Raw genomic sequence first — 12,500 nt, 5'->3', positions numbered from 1 at the left:
ACCCACACCACTAGTATGTATCTATGTCTTCTAGGTAATAACATCGTGTATTAGGCCTAGAGGTATATAGATACTAGTATTTTACCTAGAGACACGCACCATGCACCGCATGAATAAATGTAAATATTGCGGTCCTTACATACATGTACAATTAGCATTCTAACGGATAACACGAGATAAATATTCTTAGTCTTTCATAAAGTCGTGGGATATGTTCCGACGAAAGTGATCCTGAATAATCGTTCCAATGTAGTTAAAATACATGACTTGGGTAGAACCCACCAAAGGGCTCCAGAAGTCGATCCAAATCTCCAAACATCTTGTACTTTACTTTTCCGACATCATGATATCACCCAGATCACTTGCCTAGAGCATTGCGTCGCGAACGCCATATTAAACTAAATTGTTTATCAACCCACATCCTGCACGGAAATCGTAAAGCGTCACGGGAATATGAGCAGTAACGGCGGTCAAGGTACTTTTTTCACTATCCAGTATCTCAAAGAAAAAGGTATATAAATTTGTCAACCATGGCCATGATCTATTTACCTCCTCCTTTGGTATCGTCACAAAAAGCCTTGCAGGGCTACTAGGTAACGAGTGATAATTTGTGACCAACAACGCCTCAGTGTACCAACGAACCAATCCGCTCCCAGATATTTGTGACTTCAGGCCCGGTGACCCCAATTCAGGCCCGGTGACTTGAATTCAGGCCCGGTGACCTCAGTTCAGGCCCGTGACCTCAGCCTCGATGCCGAAACATATATATGTAGTGTGCAATGTTCATTCGATCGGATCCCACCAGTATGTCTCAGCCTCGGGCGCCGAAATTCGAATAGCCTACCAGTCGTGCAGATACGCTCCCGCAGGCGGCAGTTGTTTTTTTATTGTAAGCCTTGCGAAATCGTGAATAACCTCTAAACCTCATCTTTCATGTGAAGCTTCCGTCCGCCACCGACGAGCTTACTCGGCCTTCCGAGATAGCTACAGTCGCAACTCGATATACCGGATCTCAATACCCCGGATCCCTTGCTATCCCGTACGAAATCCTCTGGGGTTTTGGTTTTTCTTTTACTGCAAAATCAATTTGCTATCCCGTATGAAATCCTTCGAATCTTGGCAATCCGGCATATCGAGTTGCGACTGTACTCCATGTGTTGGCTTAAGAATAGTTAGCATATGCGTTCAGCCCATGACCTCGAGTGGATATGTATGTGCTTGGGCGATTCATCACATGCAACAAGTGGGCTGCAGACATCGTGATGTCGGTGTTCTCACGTACAGCAAGACAGTAGGCACGTTTCTCCATACCTCCAGCTGCAGGGAAGCTAAACACCGGATGGAGACTTTTGAATAAGACGTTAAAAAAGCAAGTAAATATGAGAGCAGGGTCAAATATCAAGATTGGAATTGGTAATCGAGACGGACTGTGTTTGGGCGTTCTGGTGTTTGATCCTGCTTGACGTCGTTAGCTAGGCCTACTGCGCAGGGGTTAGCGTTGTTCAAGATTCGGGGGGTTGCCAAGGCCACCTGCTAGTTTTGGCAGTACCTCCGTGCTGTAAGCTGCGTACATATGGGCATACCATACCATACCATGGGCATGTAACAAAGCCAAATACATGTACCGGGTGTTGAGGTAAGTGATCAGAATCTGATAAGTGAATGTTGCGGTGAATACGTGTATTTTTCTTATCAGATTCTGATCAATTTTCGCTATACCCTAGTACACCCGCAGGAAAAAAGTGAGGAAACAGCGAGTAGCGTGACAACGGGTGCCTCCAACTTGACATCCCCACACCCGCAATACAACCCCATGAGTATTCCGTGGCCATGCCTTTTGACAAGTCTAGAAAGTGGATAGAGGCTACTCCGAATGAAGAAATAAAAGTTATTGAAGCCCAAGCTAGGGAAGAGTAGGAAAGGCCGGATTGGGGGAAATGTATATAAAAATCATTGACAGCATGCCAAAGAGAATTGCAGCAGTAGTAAAGGACTAGGGAGATCATGGGGGGGGGGGGGTGAATATAGTTTAGAGGCCATCATAGTATCTATTCTGTATTTTATTATCTAGTTATATTACTTCTTTTCATTTGTATCCCCAATTTTGCATTAGGGTTCGGACGGGTTGCACCCGCTGTTTCCTCACTTTTTTCCTGCGGGTGTACTTGGTTCGATAAAGAAGACAACTGGTCGAAGAGCTGCGCGACGTCTCTTTGCCCTGCCCTGTATGTATAGTACTAGGACAGAAGTTTTGGTGATATACCCTTTTTACAGCCAAAGTAGCCATATTTAGCTACCCGAAGCAACCACCCAACCTCATCCAAAAAATTTCAAAGTTTCAAGGACAGTTGAGAATTATCTCAAGATGGAGCACAGAGAATTCTAGAATTTTAAGTCCATTCTTCAGGTGTGTGCGGTCTAACTCTTAAAGTCATGATTTGAGTGTTTCTGATTTTGTATGGCGTTCCCATACAAATTTTGTGTTGCAACGGCAACCAAAATTCTGTACCCTGACTGTACTTCCACATACCAATATAACCCCAAACACTTTCTGCAAGCAAACCTTTTCTTCAAAATAAAGGATTACTATTTCAGTGTTTTATCTTGGCTTTCACAAGGAACACTTATCTAGATACGGCGTATTGCCCATTTTGGTAACCACCAACCATGTCAGACTGATACAAACGCCAGTCAGCTCCTGACTCTCCTCCAAGCCCACGAAAGCGGATGCCATCCTTTTAGATACTGGGTATTGAGAGATCTTCAATGTGCGTATTCAGTACCGTCCGCTGCCTAATCCGTCTGTTTACCTAAATAGATCATCTCAGTAGCAAATCGCGACAACCACCGAACCGCCGATATTAGACATTATCCGCCCTCTCAGCAGCTACGCCACTGGACATTCCAAATCAAGACTCATCTTACGCCTGGGCTGGTGACTTTAAGCTCTGCAGCCCAAGGATCCTGCGTGTGTCAAGTTTAACTCTAAAACCCGACCTGCATAGCCGAAATGCTTGGCCCTCCCTAAGCGCCGGGGGCTCAAACTTGAAGAAACTCTGTATTGGCCCACGAACCGAACACAGTACTATTGATAGAGGATGTTTTCTCTCTCTATTGGCTGTGGCCCTAGAAGAACAACGGGATAACCGCTGTTTCAAGGCGCCCTGGGCAGGGAGAAACCTTATTCTGGGCGTTTTGGATGTGTGTATATATAGGGGGGAGATTCCCACTGTTGTATCGCCCTTTTTTTGGTTCATACTCAATCTTCTCCTTGTTGCTCATACAGTTCTTTTCTGTTGTTTGCGGTTTTTTTGGTTGTTGTTTTCCTTTTTTTTCTCTTTCTATATTCATTCGTAGGTCTTGAAGATCTATTGTTTCTTTTTTTTATATTCTTTGAGGCAGAGCTTCGATCTCTTTGGCACATCACACCTACATTAGCAATGTTTACCTCACTACTTCCCTTTCTTCTTCTCTCTGCCCAAGCGCTGGCCCAGATTCCTGAAGCCTTCACTAAAGGGTTCGACCCAGAGACTATCGAGCTCGTCGTAAGATATCCAGAGTCAGGCAAGATCCAAGACGGCGAAACCCTCTCCGTAAATGGTTAGTAGGATCTATATATCTCCCGTCTTTAGTGGATAAAAAAAGACTAACAAATCTTTTACAGAAACCTCAATCCTCCCTGAGTTCGCCCTTGGAGATTCCTCAGCAATCAGCACATCCACAAACTACATAGTAGTCATGCTGGATCCTGACACCACGCCCGACCCATCCACTCAGGTGTTGCACTACCTCCGAACCGACTTTTCCGTCGAGGAGTTCACGAAGCTGTCCTCTGCGAGCACTACAATCCCTGTGCCATATCTGGGGCCAGTCGGGGAGGATGTCAAGACGCATAGATATGTGTTTTTGCTGTATGTGCAGCCAGATGGATATGAAGGGAAATTGGTCCCGAGCGCCGACGGCGATCGGAGCTTTAATGTTTCGGCGTGGAGAATCGAGAACCAGATGAAGCCAGCCGTAGCCGGAGTACATTTCGTCTGTCAACCAGACGGTGGGGAGGGTGATGTTGGTGGGGACTACGGCTATGGTGATGGTGAGGACGATAGTGATGATGAGGGCGAGGGTGCTGAGACTACTACATGCTCCGAGGGAGCGTCAATGACCAGCAGCGCGGCTTTGACCTCGATGCCAGCCCCAACAACCACCTCGACCCCAGGCGACGAGGGTGAAGAAGGTATCTTGACCGACACCGTCGCCCCTCCCGAAGCTACCTCTTCTGCGGCCGCCACTGCCACAGGTACATCCCCGTCGGCCCCTGCAACCACACATACCGTTCTCGTCGGCGGCCCCGGAGACCTCCTCCTCACCTACCAGCCCCCATTCGTCAACGCCCTTCCCGGCGACCTCATCACCTTCGATTTCCGCGAGAAGAACCACACCGTGACACAATCCACCTTCGACACCCCCTGCGTCTCCAACCCCTCCGGCGTTAAATCCGGCTTCCGCCCCAACGCCGAGGGCACAGCAGGAAAGGAGGTCTTTGAGTACCAGGTCGTCGACACAACGCCGAAATGGTTCTACTGCGCACAGGGAACGCACTGCAAGGCTGGTATGGTGTTTGCGGTCAACCCGGGCGCGAAGTGGGAGGCTTTTGTCGAGAATGCGAAGGCGGGGGGGACGGCTCCTTCTGCTTCTCCTTCTGCTACTGCTACTGCTACTGCTACTGCTTCTGCTACTGCGTCTGTGTCTGTGTCTGTTACTAGTTCGGTGGGCGCGATTGCTACCTCTACGTCTACCTCCACGGCTACAGCGACGGCTTCGGCTACACAGAGTGGTGGTGCGGCCGTGCCGAGCGCGAATTCGACGGCACCCGGTGACGGGTCTCCGCCGGCGTTTGAAGGTGCGGCCTCTGCGGGAGCGGTGGCGAGTTGGGTTTTGCTGGGGCTGGCGGGTGTGGCAGCGTTGGCTACATTGTAGAACCCCCCAAGCAGTGGTCTTGGGCCAGACGATGTTAGTGAAGTAAGGAAGGTGTAATGGCCGGGAGATGATTAGATGCGTACATGTACCTACTACATTGCTTTGATTTTTTTATACCTTATTTCTTTTGTTTTTTTGTTGTTTTGGTCTGGTCTGTTATTATTATTATATGGGGTCTTGTGTAGTGATAGTTGGTTGGTGGTTAGTACTTGTTAGAGCTGGTTCTTAATAATACACAAGCTGGAGGCCTAGGAGGGGGGAGGGCTTTAGTCCATGAAATATCTACTGCGCTTCTTGAATTTGGTGAATTTGGCGAATCCGTTGAATGTGAAGAAGCAATAGTACGCAAACCAAACCAAATTTAACCAAACTACATTACAGCGCCACAAACTAGGCCAAAACAAGCCAAGCCCCCAAGAACGAAACACAGCCTCCGAGTGATATCCCATGATGCGCAACATCCCACCACTAAGTCCCATCCACATAAGCTCACAACTTAACCGTATCCTCACTGGACGGTAGAAAGAAAGAACACACGACTGCCAAGCACCCGTTCATTCACCAGCTCTCTACTACGACGAGTATCTCACGCACCTACTACTACTAGCAGGAGGGAGGAACAAGAAGAAACCAAAGCAACCACCCAACCCAATTAACCCAACCAACCCACCAATAGCACCTCCCAAAAGGCACCGCAAACCAAAACAACCCCCGCTCCCTACCCCCAAACCAAACCACCCACTCCCAATTTGCCAGTGACGGCCCCAAGTGTAAGATTACAATGTAGTTATGTACCTACTTTCTCCAGCGAGTTAACTACAACCGCATTAGAAGCCTACTCTAGTGTAGTTGCATTTCAGCGCATTATCAAACCGAGCAAGGCTTAGCGCGGTTGTCCAGCCCTATCTTGCGGGACGATTCACGGGATGTCACTCGCACACCCGCCTACGCACACAGCTAATGGCTTATTGATTGATACCGGCCCACGCAACTGATGGTATGCTAGATTCGTAAAGATGTCTATTCGCGCTGCCTATTCCTGCGTAACTTCATGGCTAGATAACACAACACAACACGGCCCAACTCAACTCAACCAAGGACAGATCAAAAACATATCAAACAGAACAGAACAGAACGGTACTGAAGGGATCGGAAGAGATCAGATCAGAACACAGCACAGAAAAGACCAACAACAGCTAAAAATGGCAAAACAAGATGCAAATGCAGATAAAAAGGAATAAAAAAAACCACAAAAGAAACCCCACAAAAAAAAAGAACGAACACCCTATACCCTCCGATACACCGCCACCGCCCCATAAAACCTCTCCCCCTGCTCCTCCCTCCCAACACCCGCATACGGAATCCCCACCACCAGCGCCTCCTCCGTCACCGCCAGACTCCCCGCAAACCTCGCATTCGCCTCCGCGCCCTGCATAACCAACCCCACCGCCACCCTCGACACCTCCTCCACCCCCCCCTTCCCCAACACGTTCTGCAAACGCTGCACAAACCCGGCTGGAGCAGGGGCAAGCAGCGCATCAACATCAACCCACCATACACCTCCTCGCTCGCCATCCCACAACTCACTCCCCACCCAGACACCCCCGCTGCCCTGATCCGCAACGATCGTCCGCCCAAATTTCGCATACCGCGTCAACTCCCCCTCCCCCTCGGCCACCAGCTCAGCGACCAGTCTTAGCTGGTCTCCTTTTCCCAGGGCGTACAAGCGTACTACCCCCGCTTGCACAACGCCATCGACGTCCTCATCCGGACTACCGACCGCAATCCATTCCACCCCCGCTGCGGAGACGCCGGCGGCCAGCGAGGCGGTGCGGGAGAGCGAGGGCGAGGGGATGGTGAACACCAGGCTAGGGGTGTTGTCGACGAGGCGGTAGGCGAATGTTTTGCCGGTGCCGGCGGCGATAAGGAGCGTGTGGGATTTAGGGAGGAAGGAGAGAGCTGTGCCAAACGACTCGTAGGTGGCGGTTGCGGAGCATGGGAGGGGTGTTTTTTCGGATGGTGGGAGAGGGATGTGGTGGGTTTTGAGGGAGAGGTCTGCGGTTGTGTGGAGGTCGGTAGTGATTGTGATATTGGATTCGAGGGCGGCGGAGGAGGGGACTAGTTGGAACAGTCCGACTTCGCCTTCTCCCATCTGGACCCTCTCGCGGCCTTCACACACCCTCTTTGCGTCGCTGCGACTCCCGCTCACGACTAACCACTCATTCCCGCTGCCGTCCAGGTCCGCAGCTATCATCTCCTCGCCCCACCATCTGCGTCCAATCCCGCCCAGCTCCGCGCCCTTAATCGACAGCGAAACCCACCGCTCCCCCTCACCCGGCCGAAACACATCAATGCGCCCGGCCACTCCGTTCTCCGTAAACGGCAGACTGGGCGTAGCAGCCTCATAGGAAAGTGGCCCCGGCGCCGACACCGCAAGCAGTGTCATCCCCTGCGTCTTCCACGCCGTGGACGCCGTTCCGAAGCGCTGGTCTACGGCCGTGTGTGTGCTGATGGCCTTCTGCACGCGCTGCGGCGTGACGTATTCCGGTTGTAGGGCAGAGAAGGGCGTTGGCTCGGAGGAAGAGGAGAGGAAGTCAGAGAGCGGGAGGACATAGACGTTTCCCTCGCCAGGGCGCGATGAATCTTCGGATTCGGTGGGCGCGCCAACGGCGAGTGAGGGTTTGGAGGAGTCGGGCGTGAAGGCACCGACAGAGAGGGAGCTGCCAAAGCGCGCGTAGGGCGTGTAGGTCGCTATATATGTTGGTTCTGAGAACTTCGGAGCTTTGGAGTTTGGGTGTGGGGGGTGCGCGGGGACGGGGCCTGGCGGAGGAGACAGAGGCGGGAGGGTGTATGTCTCGACACCAAACTGGTCGGTGTGCACTGTGATGTGCTTGAGCTCCTTGTTGCTATATTCCGTGATGAGCGGGAGCTGTTCCTGGGCGTGCGAGTGGCCAGTATCGCCCGCTCCGCCCCGTGCTTTGATGGCGCGGAAGACGTCGCAGATTCCCCAGCCGTTGCGGATCTTTTCGTCGGGGTCGATACCGTTAGCGAACCAGCGGGTGAGGTTTGACCAGCAGGAGACGGTGCGCGAGGTCATTTCGTCGAGGCCGCCAAGATAGTAGTCATCGAGCGAGTTGACGAGCATTGGGGACTGTGAAGCCATTGAGTCCAGCCTGTACAGCCATATATTAGGATCAACACCACCCCACTTCTCCCCACCGTTACGAATCCGCTGCAGGAAGGACAGAAGAAAAAAACTCACAAGCTCGGTCCAACAGCGAGATCGCTCCTCAACGCCGCCAACCCCCTCATTGTGCAGTATCTCAGCACAAACTTATTAACCTCCCTCCCCATCCTTTTATAGATCTCCATGATGTCGTCAATAGGCACCTTCCACTCGCCCCCAATCCACGCCCTCGACTCCTGGCCCATCCTCGCCAACCTCGCTGCCACCATAAAATCCCCCCCAAAATCCAGCACGCGATGTGCCTTCTCCTCATCACCACCAAAATCCACAGCCGCCAGCGCCGCCAGGAGCCCACTCGGTAGCCGGATCGCGTGCCAGCTCGCATCCTGTGTCTGGTGCCCTGCGATAGCAAAAATGAACGAAATCAACCCCTCCAGGTGCTCCTGCTCGTCTGTGCTGCGCAGCGTGGTGTCATTGAGGTAGCCGTATTTCGAGATGATGTGCTCGACACTAGCGACGAGGAAGGGAGGCCAGTGGGCGGCTTCGGCGGCAGAGTCGGTAGAGAGGCATTGGTAGCCCCAGTCGGGGAAGAAAGCGCCGGATTGGAGGAAGGGCGTATTGGTAGGCGAGAGGAGGAGCGGCGAGATGAGGGGCGTTATCTGGGTTAGGTCGGGGACGCTGTTGGGAAGAGAGAAGAGGTGTGTTGAACGGTGGAGGACCTCGTTGTGAACGCTGTGGGGGGGAGATAGGTTAGTACTTGTGTGGTCGCGTGCCGGGTCACAGAAGGGGAGGGACAGAGCTTACAGGACCCCGCAGGAAAGGGCAGTGCCCCAGTAAAGTGTCGAAGCGATAAGATGCCGCATCTTAATTGATTGCTTGCACTGTTCAAAATCAAAAGAGGGGAGAAGAAGGGAAAGAGAAAGAGTCAGGGCAAAGGGGGGTGGGGAGGCGAAGGGATTAATAGCCGCACCACTCTATGAATCTGCTCGGGATATATATCCTAGATAACCACCCTCGCTCGATTATACACGGACCTTAATTGTTGGACATAAGCTGGCTGACTGACTGACAGGACAGACTCGGGGATCTGCATGTTTTGTTTGTGTATGAATCTGCAGCTCATGCACTCCATGCAGCCATCCCCCAGGGCCACAAGGATAGAGAAGGTACAAGGAAGGGCAGAGCCTGAGAGAGAGCTCCAAAGATGTTGTTCCAGATGAGATTCGTGCCAAGGCGGCGCCCCGGCGAGAATGCGGGGAATGCCGACCGGGGAGAGCCCTGCAGCCGAGAAGATCGAAGGCGCACGCAGATCGAGATGCGAGTGAGAGGCTGTGATATTTATCCGGAGTCAATATATATCGCTGTCTAGGAAGGGGAGGTATCTCACCCACAGTACTCTCTGTAGACTCCTCCTCCTCCTCCTCCTCCTCCTCTAGCCTGACGATGGTGTTGTTGTTGCTGCTGATGTTCTTGACAGCTCTCTTCCCTCCCTCCTCTCTGCATGCACCCTCGGAACACGCCCGTGCAGAGCCTCACTCACTCACTCACAGACGATGCTCCCTCGGCCAGCTAACGCAGTGAGGAAAGCTCCCGTGATAAGCATACGTACCCTCCAAGACTTTTCCTGTGTTTTGCGCGGTTGCAGTTGCTGTTATCAGTGTGAGGGATCCGGATCCTAGACAGATACCTACTCGGAGTAAAATACCCGGTGAGGATCTTGGTATCGCAGCGTGTTCTCGAGATGTCCTGCTTCGTAACAGAACCCAGGCTGGCTAGCCAGGGGTGTGTGGAGGCTCAAACAAGAATTGGTTTGCAGTTGGGCTCGATGTCGACGACGGCCAGCCAGCAGGAACAATGGATTGATGATGAAGAGTCCTCTGACTGTGAAGATACTTATACCAGCCAGTCTGGTATATATATCTGTTCTACTTGTATTGGCTGTGAATACGTTGTTGCCAATTATTATTAACCAACCATCCTTACTGTGACGACGCGTGACGCAGATAGATGCTCTGTCCATTCCAGCCTCCAGACAGCACCGACACCCATTCACTACATGTAGTAGCCAACAGTACACTAGGCCCGTGCCTCAGATCCCAAACTTTAGACGAGAAACAGCATACCATCTTAGCTCTTGGCGCCGCGCCGCGAAACACTGACCGGCAAACTGTACTACTAACCTACCAGGGTCAGCGTTAACATTCCCACACAGCTACCGGACATTGAGTTTTCCCCTTATATGTTGCCATGAATTGACTTGATCAGGGCGGGGCGTTGTCGCTATGATATGTTTGTTTTCATGGTTAAGGCAGGCCGCTCAATCAACTGGGTACTACATGTATGTAGTGATTCCGACAATTCTATGGGTCATGCGACTCTTTACTCTTCTTATTCTGAGAGCTTTGCACCAAATAATAGACCCATAACCCATAGAATTACCAGCATCGGTGGTATGTATTCATCTGGTTATTTTTCTACAAGTCTATAGTATTGTTCTACAGTAGACTCTCGCTGTAAGGATATTTAATATAAGGATATACCCGCTATAAGGATACCACTAGCCAGTCCTAACAAATTTGTATGGGGTTGATCTTAAGGAGAATTGGCTATAAGAATATCCTTATGCTTTTGGTGATATTTTGTGTGGGTATCCTTATAGAAAGTGATCTTGATGTGTGAATTTGTAGTTCTCCCCTCCCAAAAAAAAACAAATAAAAATCTTAAAAGTTACAAAAAGCAGACATTTAAATAACTATCCCACAAATTAAATAAGTATTAGACCCCACTCTCGCAAATCTCTGGGTGTTTCTAGACCGTAATTTTTCTCATTGTTCCTGGAAAACCTAACCCTAAACGTGCTGTAAGGATATATTGGCTATAAGAATACGAGTTTCCGGTCCGGACCGTATTCTTATTGCGAGAGTCTACTGTACCACCACTGCTGGCATATATGGGCTGTCATGCACAAGTAGCCGTAAACTGGCTTTACAATCCTCATCGGCCGAGGGGAGACCAAATAGTACGTATATGTAGAAAAGATGGCTCCAGAGAGATAGTCACTATATGTATCTCTAACTGGGTCTTGCTATACCATAGTACATCGGTCAGGTGTCCGGATCATCCGGTACATACCCCAGCCGGAATCTTCACTATTACTCAAATGTTCCCCCCAAAAGGAGCGAAAACTACTCGCAGGATTTAACGGCGATGTCAATGACTTATGAGTCTATTTGATCCATACCTAACGAACAGTGAAACGGGTTGGGAAACCGGAGTTAATGATAATGACTATGTTACTATGATAAATGGAGCCTAGTTTACCTCGAGGAAGCTCAAGGTACATTGGTCCACGAGGCGGTCGCCTCCAAATAAAGCTCTCTTGTTTGGCGTAAGCTCTTGAGATTTAAGTCCCATCTAGTGGAGACTTGATATCTGTTCCGGTTGTTATGAATTCCCTATAGTTACATAGACCTCACCAGCCCTCCAATCTAGGCTCTTTGGGATATACTCCCAACATATCTTCGACCCCTTTCAAACCCACACCATCTATCAGCAGCCAATCTAACACTCACGTAGCAACACACTAGACTAGTAATCCGAAAGCTCAATCCAAAAACAGAGTGCGTTGAACAACCAACGTGCACTTCTTTTTAACTTATCCATAAGCTATTATAATACTCTTTCCGCCCGCAGCCCACAAACAAAAGTATAGAAAAACGAGGTTTCGTGAGTAGAATCATATCCCCCAAACAACCCAATCTAACCCAACCCCAAAGAAACACAACTTCTCCAAGCAGCGTGATCATTGCCAGCAGGGACAACCAACTCAAGATACCACTCTCGCTATCAGTCACACCCTACCCTACTCAAGCAAGACAAACAAACGCCTCGAGGCATCCAGGAAAGACACAGGCGGAGCACCTATCAGATAAGCCGGACAGAAACAATATATAATCTTACCCCCAGCACTAACTCAAACCCACGCAAGCAGGAACACACATCATTGACACCAACTCTAACTAGCTAGAAGATTATTACTAACAATAAGAACATAATGCGCAAGAAAATCTAAACCTAAACTACTAAAAAAACCCAGATCACGTGCTCGAGTGACAATCCATGATCGCAATACCAAAACCGTGGGTCAAGAAAATCAGTATTTAGAGTGGAATATCGCAAGATATTTATTCCTCATTAGAGAAAGAACCAAAAAAGGAATATATAAAGCAAATTACCACGATATATTTACCCTCCCTCTCCCCCCATTGATAAAAGAAACAAAAAAGAAATAAATAAAAAGTTCCCAACTCCCATCCCCTACGGCCGGGGTGGAAGC

General features: G+C 50.1%; 2 protein-coding genes across 2 annotated transcripts; one reads left to right on the top strand and one right to left on the bottom strand.

The window, feature by feature from the left end:
- Positions 1-3,440: 3,440 nt before the first annotated feature.
- On the top strand, positions 3,441-4,977 carry LAJ45_05878 (uncharacterized protein; the record flags this gene model as incomplete). The annotated part of the gene is made up of 2 exons (XM_046115447.1): positions 3,441-3,600; positions 3,665-4,977. The coding sequence occupies 2 exons, from the start codon at positions 3,441-3,443 to the stop codon at positions 4,975-4,977; spliced, it is 1,473 nt and encodes a 490-aa protein (XP_045971496.1).
- A 1,285-nt stretch (positions 4,978-6,262) lies between these two features.
- LAJ45_05877 (uncharacterized protein) lies at positions 6,263-9,027 on the bottom strand (the record flags this gene model as incomplete). Its single annotated transcript, XM_046115446.1, has 3 exons — positions 6,263-8,150; positions 8,240-8,896; positions 8,969-9,027. The coding sequence occupies 3 exons, from the start codon at positions 9,025-9,027 to the stop codon at positions 6,263-6,265; spliced, it is 2,604 nt and encodes an 867-aa protein (XP_045971495.1).
- Between the last annotated feature and the right edge of the window lie 3,473 nt (positions 9,028-12,500).

Source organism: Morchella importuna (genome assembly GCF_003444635.1).
Source record: "Morchella importuna strain M04M26 chromosome Unknown Morimp01GS016, whole genome shotgun sequence".
NCBI lineage: Eukaryota > Fungi > Ascomycota > Pezizomycetes > Pezizales > Morchellaceae > Morchella > Morchella importuna.
The sequence above is the reverse complement of the archived record's forward strand: the minus strand, read 5'-3'. Positions and strand labels throughout refer to the sequence as shown.